Source organism: Lampetra fluviatilis, chromosome 38, assembly GCF_964198595.1.
Source record: "Lampetra fluviatilis chromosome 38, kcLamFluv1.1, whole genome shotgun sequence".
Lineage (NCBI taxonomy): Eukaryota > Metazoa > Chordata > Hyperoartia > Petromyzontiformes > Petromyzontidae > Lampetra > Lampetra fluviatilis.
In genome coordinates, this window is record NC_136312.1 from 9,752,663 (window position 1) to 9,772,220 (window position 19,558).

A 19,558-nucleotide genomic window follows, 5' to 3' on the forward strand; every position below is an offset into this window, starting at 1 on the left:
GGGCTGGGTGGGGTGTGGGGGGTGGGAGGGGTGGGGCTGGGTGGGGGGGGGCTGGTCACACCGTGGTGCCCTTATAAAACTCAATGTTTAACCTACTCACGCCGGCTTGTGCCCACCCTCACAGTCGGCCATATTTGCGGAATACACCACGCCGCCGTTGACCCTGGCCATTGACCGGGCAACCCAACGTTCCTACCAGCTGCCTTTGCAGGAATGTGTTATGGGTATTTTACAGTTTCTTTGATGCTAGACAATATTCATCAATGGCAGGGAGCACCCAACTTTAAAGTGAGTATCCAGGCATTGTTTGCAAATATTACTGCCGTTTAAACCTTGATAGCCAAAACTTAACTCTATAACATCAAGAGTAAGTCAGCTAATGTTGGGGATTAAGAGAGTTTGGAGATTATGGTTGGCTTAGGTCCAGCCTGTGTTTATATGCAACTTTTTCCATAGGATATGATGAATAGTATATGAAAAGATTACAGTGCTTTTTTAATGTTTTTTGCTATGCGCTTGTATAACTACTCCATTCACTGCTTATGCAGATGAGCGAATGCTGTTTTTTCATGCCTCTTTTATTCACTCTACTCTCACAAGGTATTTGCCACTGCTGATTGTTGGGAGTCTCGGTATAGAGCTCAAATTTTTGGTAGGTTTCATCGATTATATTGTATGACTGGCCACGTAAATAGCATTTGCTGGTGCTGGCAGGCCACGTTGCACCAGATGTCACGTATACAATCGTTATGATGTCACTTGGCATCATGATGACATCGTCGTTAGTACCTGCCGGTAAGTGTGGCCCATCTTCGGCACTACACACGTACCCACTGCCACATACCTTTTTGTCTCCAAGACCGTCATCTCTTATTTCGCCTACTTTCATCCTACTTGTATCTTTGTCTCAGTGGGCCATACCTCTGCAGGCCACTCCCAAGAGCCTTTGTGGCCAAGCCCTCGCGGAATGAAGGAGCCAATCGAGCTATTGTATGCGGTGCTACCATAACAGTGATATATCGCTAAAGAGAGTGAACTTGACTGGACCAAAGGGACATGGTGGTGCAGGGCTCACCCCGGGACCCCCAAATCGCTGGGTCTGTTGGGGGCCCACATTTGGTCTGAAGGTCACCTGCTGTAGACCATTTATGCAGCAAATTAAAATGTACATAACAAATGCACACGTCCATCCGCACAGTAGAAAAGTGTAGTATTGCCATAATGACGTTATCATTTGCAGTGGTCTTTAATCGCTTTATTAAGTAGCTGTATTTCACAGTTCATTTGTATAAATGTAGAAGCGAGTTGTGTGGCACTTATGTAACCGTTGGGCTTCTTTATATGTGTAATGGTGTGACTTGAGTTTCACCTTGACTTAATGAGATATTGCGCCAAAGGTGTGTGTATGATGGTGATGGAATTCAAATAAAGATTAATATGAAAATGTGAATGCTCTTTGCACATGTAACATTGATACATGTAAATATTTCCTTTCATAGGTACATGTTTACACACACAATATAAATTAGTACACAGTAGCCACAACGACACGTTTTAACGATTATATCTAACAGAGAGGCAGGGGCAAGTGGCATTTCAGAATATGGTTCGAACAAGATTGACAAATGAGTAGTAAGTTAAATAGACTGCTGATGAGACGCGAAATGTCGAAAGCGGTCGAGCGTTTGCTTGTGTTGAGCCAATGCTGCTGAAATAATGCACTCACAGGAGGGCGTGTGACTGATGAGATGTGTAGAAAAATATATTTGTACGTGGTTTTTGGGGCCGTCCATAAATGACGTAACGCACCTGGCCCCACCCCTCCCACCCCACCCAGCCCCACCCTCCCTGCACGACGGACACAATAATCCCCTGTGGGCTGGTGTAACCAGGAGGTTCCTACCAGTAATGTTGCACAGTATCATTAGCCCACGAGATCCCCCTGTCCATCACTAGAGGGCCCTGCTGGGTAGCTCTAATGTGTGAACGCACCTGTAAGTACCGTGACTTGTCCAGTTTCGTAACACGACCGTGCATTTGCTGCGGTCAAGAGGAATTAAAACAAAAAGTTATTTTAAACATTCACCAACCCTCCGTGTGATTTGGACCAGATGCGTGCCGAGGAATTCTGCGCGCCAAAATCCAACGTCGTGCAGCGTGTTTACATTAATATTTAAACATTAATCTTTAAACGCACGCTTCCTTCGTTTACGTTACATAGACTGCTGTGAAGCTTGCGTTTCGTGGATATATATTTTTTAATATCTTATAAGGGTTGCTGTTTTGTTTAATTTTACATTACAGGACCGTAGTTTGTTCGCGGCCTGCATGGCAATGAAGCACCAGCCTTGCCTAGATGTCTCTGCCGGGAACGAGCGCCTCTTCCTGGGCCACTGAGGTTAGTGATTCCGGTGTAACCTGCGGTCACTGAAGTCACTTTACACAATCACAGCAGTGCTTCTACGACTAATATTGTTATTAATGCGTTAAATGCACATCCGTGATGGGCCGCTTCGTTGCCATTTCATTTTTTTGTGCAACGCGACCGTCAATTTTGTTTAATTGATCGGTCTCAGCTGTGCTATCCACTGCTAGATGAAAGCCCTCTCTGGGTTTGCGATGCCACCACAAATCCACCTCGCGGATGGGCGTCCTACGGATTTCATCGCTCCATCTCCGCGTTGGCCGTGGGGGCCCACAGCTGTCAACCCGTACGCTTTGCTCCGTGTTCCTGTACAGGGAAATTGAGCCGTTTCAATACAGGCAAAAAATTAGCTTTCTTGTCTATTCGTCTGTGTTTCTCCCCATGTGATGGGACTTTTGTAGGATGAATGTTGAGATTTATAAGGACACAGGGTGACCAATTCGTGTCCTGTTGGGCACCAGCTGTGCTAGTGTGGCAGCAAGTCCAACACAGCCCTGTCTGCCAGTAGTGGGCGATGTTGCCATACTCATTCTCCTAGGACTCACATGAAATTTCCACTTTTTGACGCTTTGGCAACCAACTCGTTTTATTATTACACGCTTTTATTTAACTCACTCTGTTGTTGTTGTCGTATCCTCAAGTCTTGCAACTCAATTTTAACCCACTTCCCAATGTGGTATCGACTGCAAACTTCGTATACTTATGTCATACTGATGACAATACTCTATTCTATCATTCAAATATATTTTTCAACAATCTTTTACACGCTTTCTATTAACTCACTCTGTTGTTGTTGTCGTATCGTCAAATCTTGTAACTCAATTTTAACCCACTTCCCAATGTGGTATCGACTGCAAACTTGGTATACTTATGTCATACTGATGACAATACTATATTCTATCGTAAAAATAAAAACAATTAAACATTCTTTTTTGTATGTTAAGTTTCGGCTTGGGCCTAATTGTCCACGGGCAACTGACGTTGGCTGTAAATGACCACGGCACCTTACGTTATGGCAAGCCTCGGGGCCACTTCCTGGAGTCGTGTGGAGTTCTTACATTACTAGTACGGTACATGTCATGAAAGCGTGTTTAAAAAAATATATTTTTAAATATTACTTATTTCGAGCAACGTCACAGGATCTTTAATGTCCCTCAGGAAAAATACTGCTCGTATGCAAAACAGCCACCAGTATTAACCAGGGTGGCCCCACCACTTCAACCGCAAGGCTCTGCAACAAGCAGGAAACGCTCTGCTGGTCGGCCATGCTACTACCCCAAGTAGATTCTGTAATACACAAGAGTGAATAACGCAAAGAACGGTCCTTATGGATACTTGCGCAAACCCACTTGTTGTACTGCTGTGTCCTAGCCACCAAAAGGTTAAAAGTTTCAAAAATAGGCGTGAATCATGAACCACTGTCTCCAAAGCACTGGATTGCAGGCGTCTGCAACTCGCCTGCTCTGGACGCATGCTCACCAATAATCCTCTAGTACCATAATTCCTTCTGCGCTGACGGTGTATGCAACGTAAGCCACTTTGGTGATTGTAATTAGTGCGCGTGATTGCTTTCGTTCCAGTCCATCGTACACAATGCAAGCGAAAGAAGCTGCTGCGGGGAGTGCAACAGCCACTGCCCAAGGTGGCAAACCAGATGAAAGGTGATGGGATGGGAAGCCACCAAATTCTACTTGCGTGCATGGTGAACCGTGCATAAGCGTAACACCACCGTGCCCATGGTGGTGTCTTATTTTGATTGCCACACGTGGCTGCGTGCTCGGCATGTAACGATGCATCGATTCATCCGTTAACGTTGATTTTAATGAGCTTTCTGTGTGGTTCAGGGGTTGGAATGCTGAGCTGGCATTTCAAAGAGCATGGGATCGAGGCCAGACAGTTGCCTGAGATTTAGCTGGGTTCACGTGAAGTGAAGTAGGTTAATGGTCTAAGTCCAGTGACCAAATAGCTGGGCAAAAAAGCCAATGTATTAAATGTGGTTCTACGCTTAATGTGGCAGATAGCACGATCAGGATAAAATTACAAAAAAAACATTTTAAAGTTTTTTTATTTTTTGTTCTTGCACGAACAATGCATGAGATGATGTGTTTTCTAATTAATTGTTTGCCGTTTATGTAAAATTTGTGCTTAAGAAAATTACGTGGTTTGATATAATATTTATTTATACATAAGTTAACGGAATGGACAAACCCTGTACAAACGAAATAGAAAAAAAGCCCAAGAAACAATACAAATGAGACACAAGGTTGAGACAAAAAAAATAGATTATTTAATGAAAATTGGGGTCATCAAGTGTTAAATGAATATTGTGTATTGTACGTGGAAGTCAAGTCAATGGTCAAAATGTGTCTGAATACTCAGGCAAGTGTTGGGCGGTGCTCATCTCCTTGAGAGGTCCTGAGCCTTTGGTGGATATTATTTTGTTCCTATAATCGGAACCATGCTCTTCAATGGCCAACCTCTTTAGATTTCTATAAAAGTGGTGCTCATTAATCGGTGGCAGCTGGTGGGACTGGGCCCTTCGAGTGAAAAATGTAAATGGGAAAAATTACTGTGTGCAAGAAGGCCCTCCTTCCCTCGTCACATCCTACCCTCTTCTTCTCTCCTACCCACTGCATATTCACCTCTCTCCTGTCCTTGCTCTCCCTCCCCCAAAGGGCTTCCATACACCACCGATATATTTACTCAGTAGCCACCACTGCTTACAATAGATGTACGAGGAATGATGGGCCGATTTATCCCACAACTCAGATTTTAACTCACAATCTCCTAATTGTAACACTAAGCAGTCATCTGTGTTCGTGAAAGTAGATTTATACCATACATACCCACACGGCACCAGCAGGCTCATGCCAAATACCATACATGTGTATCAGGTGCCTCAGTGTACTCTCTTGCGTGCATGCTTGTGGTCAGGCTTCATGAGACACGGCTGTACATGGACGTGGCAGACAGCCTTATGCCGATCGTTTACACATCCGACTACAACATCACCTTCATGGGGCTGGAGAAGATGCATCCGTTTGATGCAGGAAAGTGGGGCAAGGTCGTGCAGTATTTGAAAGGTGAGCGGCAGCCATCTAACAGCAGATTGATCAAACAAATTAGATTCCTTACAGTTGGGTGCAACTCCGATGAGCACGGTTAGCTACGTACAGTGCGAAAGAAGTTCAACATACATAAATGTAGCCGTACATTAAAGTGACTGCGTCTCCCTCATCCACACAGTCGTTTTTTCTCTGTGCATTTTTCGTTGATTTTTAAAGCTGTATTTGGTTGTTTTTTCTCCCTTTCTCCGCTCTCAATATCCATCCAATATGATAATTGATTTTTTTACCCTTTTATCTGGCAAACAAAACTGACACCTTTTTTTACAAGGAGTCATGTTTGCATTGACCACAATACCTGCGGTCAGAATGCAAACAAAAAACACAACTCTGATAATGTGTGTGCACTGTCCTTGAAATTGATTGGTCCACACCCGAGACAGCTTTTCTTAGAGCCTAGTCTCACATGGTGTTGGACCAGATGACGCCAAAAGGCGCACAACTCAAAGACAATGCACCATCAGAGTACGAGAGCTCGGGGTAAGCATTTACACCATTGGAACCTCCTTTGCCAGTAGCAAAATATGATGATTGATTTTTTACCCTTTTATCTGGCAACAAAACTGACACCTTTTTTACAACCCTCCAATAATCGTCCGTTCCCGCGGTGTGCGCAGAGGCAAACATGGTCACGGATGATGTGCTGGTGAAACCGCGGGAGGCGGAGGAGAAGGATCTACTCGTGGCTCACACCCAGCGCTACCTCAACAGCCTCAAGGTCGGCAAGCCACCCGCGCTGGATTGGCGCGCAGGACGCTCGCGAAACATTCGAACCTTTAAAAGCCCACCCCCATGGTGTGTGCAATGCTTGGACCCCCCCCCCCTCCACGCTCTGTTCGATATTTGAGCCCCCCCCTGTCTGGCTTGGCAGTGGTCCATCACGGTAGCCAGGATAACGGAGGTCCCTTGCGTCGCGGCGCTGCCCAACGTGCTGGTGCGGCGCAACGTACTGAGGCCCTTCCTGCTGCAGACGGGCGGCACTGTCCTGGTAAGGGCGCCACGGTGGCTAGGAGATGTTAACTACCTCGCCGGGTGTACAGGAGGTCGTGGGTTAGATCCAGACCCTGACGCCTGCTGCTGTATATTTTGAGTTTGCGTGTCTCTCTCTCTCATCATCATCATCACGGTGGCTAGGAGATGTTAACTACCTCGCCTGGTGTACAGGAGGTCGTGGGTTAGATCCCGACCCTGACGCCTGCTGCAGTATATTTAGAGTTTGCGTGTCTCTCTCTCTCATCATCATCATCACGGTGGCTAGGATACGTTAACTACCTCGCATGGTGTACAGGAGGTCGTGGGTTAGATCACGACCCTGACGCCCTGTTGTACATTTAGAGTTTGCGTGTTCTCCCCGTGGTCGCGTGTTTTTTTTTGCTTCTCCAGGATTTTCCCTCCACATTTAGAAACATGCGTTTCGAGTATTCGGCTGCTATACATTTCCACATGATAACCCACTTCGTTGAGCTATCATTTGTGGCCAGGTCATCTCTGAAAAACAGCTATGTAGCTCACTGGACCTTACCTGGTAAAATAAGAATCGTTAAAATTGTAAGGCTCATAAGCTCACAGCCCATGTTTCTCTGTAAAAAGCCCTTTGCCCGTGCCACTGGAATCATGGGAAGAGCTATCTCCATGTTTCGATTTACTCCTCCACACTTGGAGGAATTGTCATGATTCTGAGACGTAAATTGATTCACAAATCGATTATGTTTTTACCTGTGTGGTGTATGTAGAGTTTTTTGTGGTATGAATCTGTCGATGAGGTCACTTAATCGGATCTCAGAGGTAGCTCTGTCACATCTGCTTCGCTTGCATTAAGAGTTGACATGTCTACCATGCTGACCGTTTCCACCACCATACTGCAGGTTCAAACACTTCACTTTCTGCTTCTACCCTTGAGTTGGGAATTCCCTCCCATCGTATTTCCCCCCCAAGCAATTATGACATTTCTTAATGAGTAAGGTGTGAAATTTTCTTTGATGGTGCTGTTTTTGCCCGAATGAAAGGGTAAGTCCTTCCACTGTGAAAACAATAAAAAAATGTGTTGCTTAAGTGTTAAACTCAGAATTAATAATGTGATGTTTGGTTGGTCAATATTGTAAGCAGTGCAATATAAGTAAATTTCCTCTTTTATAAAGCTTACAAACTGATGAGTTTTGTTGTGTTGGACAATCGTGTTAGGCAGGAAAGCTGGCGATGGAGAGAGGCTGGGCTTTCAACATCGGTGAGTAATAAAGCACAATTAGTGTCGTGTATAATGCACTCACATCTCAAGTTAGCTGTTTAGATATGGTGGGCATATTCATTTTTATAGAGAGGCAGTCAGTCATAGGCGAAGGAAACCAGGGAAGTCTGGATTCTAGACTCTTAATCAGGGGCAGGGAACAGTATGTATGTTGAACTTCTTTTGTACCGTGCGTAGCCAACCATGCTAATAGAAGGTGCTGGAGAACAACAACAAACTAAAAACATTAATCACGAATTACTGGGTTGTGGATAAAGTTATGGACCATGGTGGCAGCAGAAGAGAATGAGTGACCTCCCACTGATTGTAGATTCGGGGCTTCAGTAGAAAGCATCGGTTTCTGCTGTTGAAAGCACGCAGAGTGGAGGAGAGTGAAGTAACGGGAGAGATGCACGGAGGATTTTGATGACAGTGTGATCTTGAAAATGATCTGGGATTGGATTGGGAGCCATTGGAGGGATTGGAGTACATATTGAGGTAATGTGGCTTTTGTCACCAAGTGTGGATAATAAGGCATCGTTCAAGCCCATAATTTTATTACACCTAGAATGCGTGTGGGCGAATTCCATATGCAATATAGTGGGTGACACTGACAATATTTCGGTGCATTCCAGGTGGCGGTTTTCACCACTGCTCCGGGGATAATGGTGGAGGCTTTTGTGCCTACGCCGACATTACCTTGTGCATTAAGGTCAGTTCACTGCCTTGGTTTCTACGCACAAGCAGAGTACACAATGCTAAGTAAACACTGCAATCGTTATATTGGATCTCTTGCAATCTTCTTTTGTACTTTCAGTGCAGCTGAATTATATTCCAATGTTTCAGTTGGCTATATGATACAAAACCAATACATTTACATCCAGAACCCTTGCAGCAAGCGGTGCATCTCTTCGTGTTGGAGGATGGCATCGCTGAATAGCTTCTGAAGTTGGCATTCTTATCTACGCTGTGCTCACATTTTTTATGTGGCCTCCAAAGAATTTTCATCACATGGAATCCAAAAGTTTTATTTTATTCTCTCAGATCCCGGCCAAATCACGAGTGGCTGTACTCTTGGGTTCTTTCGGTAAAGTCACGTAGATGAAAAATAAAAATAATAAAATGAAAATAACTAAATTAAATCACGACGTTTCGGAGGCAACACAAGCTTCCGTCATCAGGTGGAAGAGCCACAGCAAAATCACTGTAGTGAGTAGAGAGAGCTATTTGTGACAAGCGATTATATAGGGTAAGAGGGGGGGAGGAGCCAGGGAGGAGGGATGCACAAATAGCTCTCTCTACTCACTACAGTGATTTTGCTGTGGCTGTTCCACCTGATGACGGAACCTTGTGTTGCCTCCGAAACGTCGTGATTTAATTGAGTTATTTTCATTTTAGATATTTTTATTTATTTTTCATCTACGTGACTTTACCGAAAGACCCAAAGAGTATGGATCCTTGCAGTCACGAAAGCTTCAAATCTAGAATTCACGAGTGGCTGCTCTGATTTAAATTCAGGTTCCAAGCGATACTAGTGCAGTGCTCTGACTTGGATTTATACAACTGCACCACTGGGCCATATTACCAACATGTCTGCAATTGCAGTCTTTACCCTAAACTAATAAGACACCTGCCAGGCTTTCAGCAGTGGAAATGCCCACACACCAATTATGCTCTTCCTATTTTGGTTTGATGTTGCAGTTCCTCTTTGACCGTGTGGACGGCGTTGCCAGAGCCATGATTGTTGATCTGGATGCCCATCAGGTATGACGACGCCGTGACAGACATGATTGTCATCTGTTCTGTGGACTAGGAGCAAGGTTTTTCTCAGCAGACCCCATTGTGCAGTAAAAACTTTTAGGTAATCGTTATTACCTAGTACTTCAATTTGTATGTATGTATGTTGAACTTCTTTTGTACCGTGCGAAGCCAACCATGCAAATTGGAGGTGCGGGGGAACGGCAACAAACTAAACACAAATCAAATCGAAAGAAATTGGTTTTCAGTCTAGATTTAAAAGTGCATAGCTCCAGTGGCTTCCTAATATCGGACGGAAGAGCGTTCCACACGGCCCCAGAAGCGCATCTGAAAGCGCGTGATGTGGTGACTGTCTTTTTTTCGATGGCCAGCCAAAAGCCGCTGCGAGGATGACCGGAGTTCGCGTGATGGTTTATGCTCCTTGACGAGATCAGCATGATACTGTGTTTCATTTGTGGCAAGCACTTCTTGTGTAATGAAGGCGACCTTATAATGTATTAATTTGGCAACCGAAAGCCAATGCAGCTCAGCGAGCACTGGACAGACATGGTCGGATCTTGCAGTACCCATCACGATATGCCAAACGCAAATTCGTGGAAATGGCCAAACGCCCCGATGCAGGACCCTCCTGGGAAGACCCTTTAGACGTGGTGTGGCTTAACTGGGTAAATAGAGGAGATTACAGCGTGAGTTGCCTTCTGTCAGGAATATGAGAATACAGAGCTTTATTCGTCCGACACACATTGGCACGTTTTGTTCACGTCACAAACCTTATTGGTTGGCCATGTCGGGCGGCGCAGGGCAACGGACACGAGCGGGACTTCATGGGCGACAGCCGTGTGTACATCATGGACGTGTACAACCAGCACATCTACCCGCACGACTCCGCCGCCAAACGTGAGAAGGCTCTTGACTGTTACTCGTGCCCCTTGGCCCCAGTAAAGCTGAGAGTGTTGCATCCGACGGTTCGACTCCGTCGGAAATGTCACCGTTGAGCCCGCGACCTGTCTCCTAGCGATCGAGAGCTCGGTTCGAGTGGCAGACGGCTGTCACTCTGGACACGTTGCCACGTCGTGATGCGCAAACTCCAGCAAATTGCGCACTTCGGTTGGCGGTCGACGTTTCTAAGTGAAGACTGCGATCCTCAAAGGAATGGCGCCGTCCACCGTGATCGCCTCCCCCCCTCCTCCCCCCCTCGTGATCCGTCTGTGGATCAAACAAATCACTCGAGACACCAGGTGTTTGGCAGCAAGAGCAGTTGATGCGAATTGGTGTAGTGGTCCTTCGCCGACTATGCGTGATGAATGTTGTGTTGGTGTGGAGGAGGTGGCCGGGTGATTGTGATTCGTGACTGATCCGGGGTTCAAATGCAATGTAGTCCCCCATGAATGAACCGGGTTTTCAACCTGATCACCAGTGATTTATGCAACAACAACAACTAAAACAACAGCATCATATTCAATTACTTTTTACGTGTAATTTTGTTCAATTACAAAATAGTGTTGACTGGCAGTTATTAAAAACTAGCTTTACTACCCGGCGTGACGTCAGCAGGCACACTGCGTGACGCTGCCGCATGTGGGTGACGTCACAGATGTGACGTCACCGCTCACTTGCCGTGCAAAATATATCCATTATTGCGCCTTACCCCCCCCCCCCCCCCCAAAATACAAAAGTCTATTTTTATACTTTTTTTTAGACTGGATTAGAGAGACCTTTTGATATCTCAGGAGCAGGCCTGTGATGCCTCTTCACTGCAAGATGTTCTCAAACATGTTCTAGGAGAGATCTGAATGGGCACTTTGTCCCACGACACTGATAGCACAATTGGAGTGTAGTTTGAGAAGAAGCAAACGAGGTTCACTGTGGATGTTGTGCCAAGGTAGATGCGAGGCAATAGCTTATGGAGTCTATCTTGTCTTTTGAGCACGTTGTTTACAGAGGGGATTCTGAAAGGCTTTTCTCTCTAAACTACATTTAGAAATCACTGCGAGGATATCGGTTTTATTTTTTCAAAATTAAAAAACAAGAATTTCTTTGAACAAATTTTTTTTTGGCTTTCTTCTTCACAGAGTGCTGATTCTAATGGAGCGTTTATGCTTAAGTGAAACATAATGAGATTAGGTGTCTTATCAAGCTTAGCTTAAACAAAAGACGAACATTAATTACATTTGTGTTTGAACATGAAGACAAGCATATTTACAGCATTTCCTGTTCTCAATATGTTTATCATGCTTTCATTAGTCACAAATAAAGATTCATTAATAAGTAACCATACTTTTTTACTTTGCAACGCGCCGCGCAGTATTTGCTCACTCTCAGAGCGAGGGAACGATTCGAAGGCGCGAGGAGAAATCGCAGAGAAGCGGGAAAGCAGCCGAGCAATGAGGCGGTGCCAAAAATTGCCCAAGCTCTGTGGCCCTCTACATATATATGAAGGTGTTATCGGCCAACTAACGAGTAATTACATGTGTGAGGAAACCAGAGCACCCGGAGTAAATCCACAAGTGCGAGGAGGGAACGCTCGATTCCATACAGATGGAACAGGTGGAGTCCACATTTTTGCTGTGCTGCCTTCTCCTGGCGAGTGCTGTGTTGCCCGCGGGAAGGGAGTTGTACTACGAGGCGTGTGCCAACACCGCCCGGCTAAATGAACATCGTCTATTTGTTGAAACTTGTGTGGGTCGATTGCATCCGTGCAGTCCGTACAATGTAGACCAGCGTGGCATTTTCATTTCTCGCGATGCGCCACTTTTTCAGCAGTTAGTCCTCCGTGATAAAACAAGGGATCCATCTCTCCGATTAATCCGAGCGGCCTGGAAACTGTAATCCATGCTCTCTGTGCTGCGGCTCAAAAGAAGATTAAAGTGGCGACAAATCTGTTGCCTGACACAAGGCGGCACATTAACGCAAAACCTCGCACAGACCCAGAGCGGTTGCAGCCTCCGCCCACTGCATGCTGCGTCACCAATTTGGGCTCAAAACTGCCGACTTACTTCGTGAGAAACAGCTTGGTGCCGGTTTAGTTAGTTACGTTGTGCCGCACACGGTGCAGGGACAAAGAGGCCTTTTGCCCCCCCTCCCCTCTGATGCACAACGCGCGAGGCCATCAGCCCATCGGCCCATCGGCCCATCGGCCCATTGCAGCCTTTCACTGCGGAGGCTCAAAGAGGATTATCGGCGCGGCTTGGCAGGTCCCCCGGATTGCGTTGTCCGTCGGTTACAATGCAACGCGGGGATGACTGGGCACTGACCGCCACCTACGCCATCGTACTGCTGCTGTTGACGCTCTTCGTCGCATTCGTTTGCCTCTTCGTCCTGGTGTTCACGCTGAATCTTGTCAGCCTGGGCATGCGAGGGGGAGGCTCAGGTTGAGGTGTCTGGGTTTGCTCAAGCCAGACAACCTTGCCTTGACCACATCTGATTTAGAGAAGCGGTGAGAGGTCAGCTGATGACAGCAACTGTCCAGGTGTGGATTTTTCTTCATGCGTTTCGCTTTGGCACCGTAATTTCACGCAGTGTTTCTTACGTCTTGCAGGCAATGTTTGTTTAACTGCATATGTTTGCTTGTATGTATGTATGTTGAACTTCTTTCACACCAAACGTGTCCAACCGTGATAATCGTCGCGCCTTCTGTTCGGCACATTGTCCACGCTGTTCGCTTCATGTGCTCGGAGCTTCGTTAATTCCCGAAGAAGTCAATGTTTAGGCTGTGGATTTAATGTCTTCATTCTCCTTGCCTTGTCGACAAAAGCAGTCAACTCTTAGTTGTGAAATGTTGGCGTGAGGTGCTCACAATATTTTCACCCTCATTGTTATCGGGTCAGATAATCGGTGAGCTCACTTAATGTTTTACATAAGTAGCCAATTACCCTGTTTGGTCTTCCTCGATGCACTACAGTTTCTAATAATGTCACAAAATCATCCTAGTCTGTGTCTTCAGACTAGTTATTTTCATTTCGTCCTAGTCAGGGCACGCTTTGACCTTTTGTGAAAGTGGTAGTGAATGTTCACTAAAATAAATAATCTTGATTTGAAGCTTTCGTGACTGCAGGAATCCATACTCTTTGGTTCTTTCGGTAAAGTCACGTAGGTAGAAATTTTGTTTTTATTTCTACCAACGTGACTTTACCGAAAGAACCAAAGAGTATAAAATAAATAACTTGCCTCATATTTCCATCACCGATTTCGTCAAACAAACTTGACCCAGCTCAAGTTTGGACGCGCCGAAAAGAGCCCGAGACGATAGACGTGCCAATTCGGCAGAGGAATAAAATTAACAATCTCCGCCAAACGCCCACCGGCACTTTGCGTTGCGCGCAGGCGGCATCCGCTGTTGCGTGGAGCTCGACTGCGGCACGCAGGACGCCGAGTACCTGCAGAAGGTGCGCACGGCGCTGGAGCGCTCGCTCCGAGAGTTCACGCCCGACGTCATCGTCTACAACGCCGGCACCGACGTGCTGGAGGGGGACCGCCTGGGCGCTCTGTCCATCACTCCACAGGTACTGGCGTGCCCACGGTCGGCACCGCCCTCCCCGGCACGGTCGTCCCCTACCTATAGCGGGGAGCTGATTGGCAACGTGCATTTGCTCATGTCGTGGTTGGTTGGGTGAGCTGGAAGACAGCTTCGCGAGTAGTCTGATGAATATATAAAACGCAATCGGTGAACTTTGGAAACGTGCAGTGGTGTTACTATGTGAAACGTGTTTTAAAATTTTAACTCCCATGCAGACTCGTAGACTTAAAGACCCTTGGACTTGGATAGACCTTCTTTCGTTTGGCGAGTTGATCATTGTGTGTTTATGTTGAGGTTCGTGAGCCAGGGGATGGCTTCAGCAGCAGTCTTGTGAATATCTGTGAGCAGACCAGAGGTCGCAATCGGGTACCCGATACCCGTACCCTACCCGATACCCGGCTACCTGTACCCAGCCGGGTACGGGTACCCGTTTGCGACCCTGGTGCGGCCGGGTAAGGGTACGGGTAAGGAATAAAAACCCGTTTGCGACCTCTGGAGCAGACACAGCCATCTCTTCAACCAGATATTGGTCGCCAATATCAAGCCGTGAACACCACACAGTAACGTCACTGCGCACTTTTATCGTTCGCTGGCAGCATTTCAGAAATTCATCTGCCCACTAGCTCACTCGACAAGCTCGACATGAAAGTCAAAACGTCGCTGATGAACTCCTCTGCCAGTCGAAAGAAGACCCAAAGGTGGAGCAGTTCCTTTACGGGCCGAAATTATCTCTTTGACTGGTCCGTCTGGCTTGTGTTCTTAGGGAATCATCGAGCGCGACCAGCTGGTGTTCACGGCCGCACGCAGCCGCGGCATCCCCATTGTCATGGTGACGTCGGGCGGCTACATGAGGCAGACGGCAAGGATTATCGCCGACTCAATCCTCAACCTCCGGCAGAACAAGCTCCTCGGCTAGGGTCCGGACTTCGAGACTTCAAGGCCCTGCTCGGACACCGGCTGCCAACCTGAGTTTGCATGACGTTAATTTTTTGAAAATACAAAAAGGTGTATATTGTCGATGATGAGTTTGTAAAAAGTAAAAAATATGTATATGGCTAAATGTTTGTATGTTTTGCCAATTGATATGTCCATTGGTAGAGATTATTGAATAATTTTGGGTCTAACACTTGAGGCTGAGCGGTATTATAATTGTAACGGGTTTGTCAGCTGGCGGCCCAGAGGCCATGTGACACACAAAGGCTCTCGGGAGTATTCCGCTGAACTCTGGCCTGCTGAGAGATATGGTTCACAGAGACGTAAAGAGATGCGGATTAAAGAGATGAAAATAAAGAAGGGAGACATGAGATATCTGGAGACGAGAGGTCCAGACAGTAGTCGTCACATTGACATCATGTGGCCTGCCAGCATGCCAAGTTTTGAAGAATCCTGATTTCTCACGGAGGTAGAAATGGGACACTTTAAAAATGGGTAAGGATACTGGGGGGACGCAGAGTGCTGTGCCTGTTCTTGTTTAAAGAATCAGAAAATACTGGAGGAATCCGATGAGCTATGAAGCTCTTTTTCACAGATGTCCAGTACTCCGTTGAGATGAAAAGGATTTAAACGCTGAAGCCGGCATTCACATTTTGCGAAGTCCACTTTCGCGGAATCCTCTAATGTCTCTCATCATGTTTGTGTTGGGAACATTGCAATGTGTGGTGACTACATTTTTGTTATCGCTGTGATTGAGGCAAGTCACGATTCACCGCCCCACACCCCATCCAAGTGATGCGATAAATCGTCGCAATTCAGGATCACAATTAGGTTAAAGAAAATATTTGTCTATTTTTTTTTTACCATGTTGATGGTGTTCTAATTCTGTCTTGTGCAGTTTTGTTTGATCGTTAGCGTATATGTGACATGATTTCATGAATTGTTAATGGGCTGATGCACTAAAAAATTATATTACGTGGAGAGACAGAAAGGAGTTCTGCTTATATTTGCTTTTAACCATGATGTTCTATGGAAACGCATTGAGTTTGCGTACTGTATTTCTTGTTTTGCGTTAAACAGGCTCCAATGGTTTACATGGAGTGCTCTCGTCAATAACATCTGGTATTCCAGCAGCGTTTTTTAACAAGACTGCTGTTGAGATCCAGAATGTGAAAACCAGTCTATAGGTTTCTTGCATAAGCAAATGCTGCTTTAAAATGTTCTTCAAAGCCAGTTTGCTGATGGACTAAAGAATATTCTACGATGCGAGGCACAGAATGGGGGTTCTGCTTAGCATTTTGCTTTCATATGTCATAAATAATCCACTCCGACCAGTGCCGGATGAAGCTAGTGCGGGGCCTGTAGCATATGTTGTAAAGGGGCCCTAAAAAAAAGATACACGTAAATATTAAAACACAAATGTTTAACTTGCGTAGTAAAGTAATTGCATCTTTTCATGTATTATACAGCCAGATTATACGACAAATCGCTGACCTTAAACACCCAGTCGTTCATACAAGTTGAAGGCGGTATAGTACTATGGTAATAGAGCAAGTGCAGAATCATTGAACCGGAATTGATAGCTTGAAAGCATTTAGCGTTGGGGCCCTTAAAAGTGCGAGGCCCGTAGCTACTACATGTGTAGTAGCTACTACATATGTAGCTACTTTTGTTACTAGAATAATCCGGCACTGACTCGGACACGTTTTGATGCAGGTATTGTAATTCTGCGAATCGATTCTAATAGATGAAGCAATGAAGCGTTACTTGCCTCCTGATATGCCCATCACCTGACACGCCTCCACTCGACGCACGATCTCCTTGGACGCTGACAACCCCGGTGGCATTGGCACGATACGAGCCAATGCTAGCGAACTAGAGGGGGGTGATTGTGCCCCGATGCTGACTTGATTGAGGGCGATATTGGCACGTAAAATAAAGATAGATTGATTGAAACACTTGACAAGAGAAGGCTGCAAAGTGGGACTGAAGCTGAATGATAGGGGAAAAAACGGAAACATCGGGTTGGCGAAACAAAAGTAAATAATCGTTGGAAGGGTACCACTGTAGGTGACAACAACTAAGCTTATTAAAAGGAAATTGACCAAATTTGTGACATAAAGAGGGGGAGCATGATCACGATTGGGGCGACTTTGGACAATGTCATTTGAGAATGTGAAGGAACATACCAGTGTGCCTGAAGAATACATCTTTAGTTAAACTTCCTTCGCGCCGTACGTAGCATGCCGTGCTCGTCGGATGTGCGGGGAAAGGACAACAAACTAAACACAAGAAGGCAGTTCGAAAGAAATGAGTTTGTCAATCTAGATGTAATAGTGCATAGCTCCAGTGGCTTCCTACAATCGGAAGGAGGAACGTTCCAGACGGCCGCGGAAGCGCATCTGAAAGCGCGCGATTATTGTCATGTTTTCCATAACATGGATTGTAAACTTGGCACTGACGCGCAATTAATGAACAAAAGCGCGCCAAGTCAGCAACGAATCGTTTAGGGTTGCACGCTGGGAACTACTGTGCACAGAAACTGGGACACGTGGGTCAGAGAACAAACGCAAATTGAGACGCTAAGCGTGGACCGAAGTGGCCTTGGGCCAGGACGAAGCGAGAAGGGATGATGGCAAATGGACGAGAAATGGTGATGGAATGGAAATTCAAACGAGGAAGCGCATCGGAGGACGACCACAGCACAGATGGAGCGACATGAGCCCCCCCCCCGCCGCACAAGAAGGGCCGTGGCAACGGCGTGGGATTATCTTCATCCAGCAGTGAATCGAACATGGCTGATTGGTGACTAATTTGCTTTGACGATTTAGAAAATCCTTCCAGGGAACCTTACAAATAGTTCGGCATTTCGTTTCGAATTATACGCATGCTGTCATGTTCTCTCACCTTTGCAGTAGACAGGCAGATTGTCTTCAAATAAAGGTAAACTTAAATATATTGGCTTTTGGTGTGATGTCTTTCAATATTTAGAAATGCACAAGGACTGCTGAGTGCTAGTTTTGGGTACTATATTGCTTACAACCTAGGAAGGCATCCTGAATATGCCGAATTTTTGCAGATCTCGGAAGCTAAGCAGGGATTTTGAGCCGAGTGAATGGTCCGATCGGAGACTGCTTGGGGAATACAAGGTGTTATAGGCTTTGGCTGAGAAGTGGCCAAGAATGGCAGTACGGAACACAGAAAGACATTGAATCTCACCACATTTGTATTTGGCGTTATCCCCTTGATTATAATCTCATTCGCTGTGATTCGCAGTTCACGTTCACCACCAACCCTTTCTGTCACGACCTCTGCAAAAGATGGCGCAATTGTTCCCATACACATTCAACACGCGTTTGCAAACCTCGTGTCGTTCGGCGACCTCTCGTAGGAATACAAAAAATAAATCGACGAAAGCACAACGCTTGATTTTATTTCAGAATCCATCATCGTCCACTGCTTGCATCCAGATTTCCGGCTTACCCCGAATTCCGGCTTATTTTAATTTTTGGCCTCCAAGAAATTCTAACGAACCCGAAATTACAGCGGATTCTAAATTCCGGCTTACTCTGATTTCCAGCTTACTCTGAAAATCCGGTTTACCCCCAAATTCTGGCTTACTCCTAATTCCGGCTGACTCTGAAATCCGACTTACACCCCCCCAAACTCGAGCTTACTCTGAGAATCTGGCTTACACCCCGAATTCCGGATTACTCCACAATCCGGCTTACGTAGAGTTCCGGCTTACCCCAAATGCCAGCTTACTCTGAAAAATCCGGATTACCCTCCCCCCCCCAAATGCCAGCTTACTCATAATTTTGGCCACCTCCAAATTCCGGCTGACCCGAAATGATAGCTTACTCTGAGAATCCGGCTTACCCCCGAATTCCGGCTTATTTTGAAAATCCGGCTAAGGTGCCGTCCATAAATGACGTCACGCACCTGGGGGGGGGGGTCAGACATTTGTGACGAGGGGGAGGGGTGAGAAATGTGACGTCACATCAAAATGCGCAACTTTAAATAAATACAGACTACGTTCTACTGAATTAAATATAATTTTTAAGAAATGTTTTCTCCTACAACATCAGAGTGCAGCGCCACATTAAATACGCACTACAATGACAATAGTTTAAAGCGATTTGAAGCATGTTTCATTTTTTTTGGGGTGGGGGGGCATAGCTTCGTGAAGTCATATTTGAGGGGGGGGGTCTGACTTTTTGTGACGCCGTGTGACGAGGGGGGGGTCAAAAATCGTCCAAAATCGTGACGTCATTTATGGACGGCCCCTTTACCCCGAATTCCAGCTTACTCTGAAAATCCGGCTTACCCACGAATTCCGGCTTACTCCAAATTTCGGCCACCACCAATTTCTGGCTTACTCCAAATATCGGCAAACCACCAAATTCCGGCTCACCAGAAATTCCAGCTTACTCTGAATTCCAAGTTGGCCCGAATTTCGGCTTTCTCTGAGATGAATCCAGCTTACCCACCACCACGGGACCGGCTGGGGGGGGATGGGGGGCGTGGGGGCGTGATCGCGAGATCTCGTCTCGCCGATAACAAGTCTCGCGAGATTT

General features: G+C 46.1%; 1 protein-coding gene across 3 annotated transcripts; it reads left to right on the forward strand.

Moving 5' to 3' along the window:
* Window positions 1-46: 46 nt before the first annotated feature.
* Window positions 47-17,933, forward strand: HDAC11 (histone deacetylase 11). Of its 3 annotated transcripts, none has more exons than XM_078874154.1 (12): window positions 47-652; window positions 2,305-2,398; window positions 4,006-4,086; window positions 5,360-5,508; window positions 6,168-6,268; window positions 6,422-6,538; window positions 7,732-7,774; window positions 8,410-8,486; window positions 9,476-9,538; window positions 10,333-10,429; window positions 13,856-14,034; window positions 14,812-17,933. In XM_078874154.1, exons 3-12 carry the CDS (start codon window positions 4,019-4,021, stop codon window positions 14,962-14,964), a joined length of 1,047 nt encoding a protein of 348 aa, XP_078730280.1. In that variant the 5' UTR covers window positions 47-652; window positions 2,305-2,398; window positions 4,006-4,018; the 3' UTR covers window positions 14,965-17,933. The 3 variants fall into 3 exon arrangements, with proteins under 3 accessions (XP_078730280.1, XP_078730279.1, XP_078730278.1); XM_078874153.1 differs by lacking the exon at window positions 47-652 and adding an exon at window positions 1,953-1,994; XM_078874152.1 differs by lacking the exon at window positions 47-652 and having other exon boundaries at window positions 2,032-2,398.
* The last annotated feature ends 1,625 nt before the right edge of the window (window positions 17,934-19,558 follow it).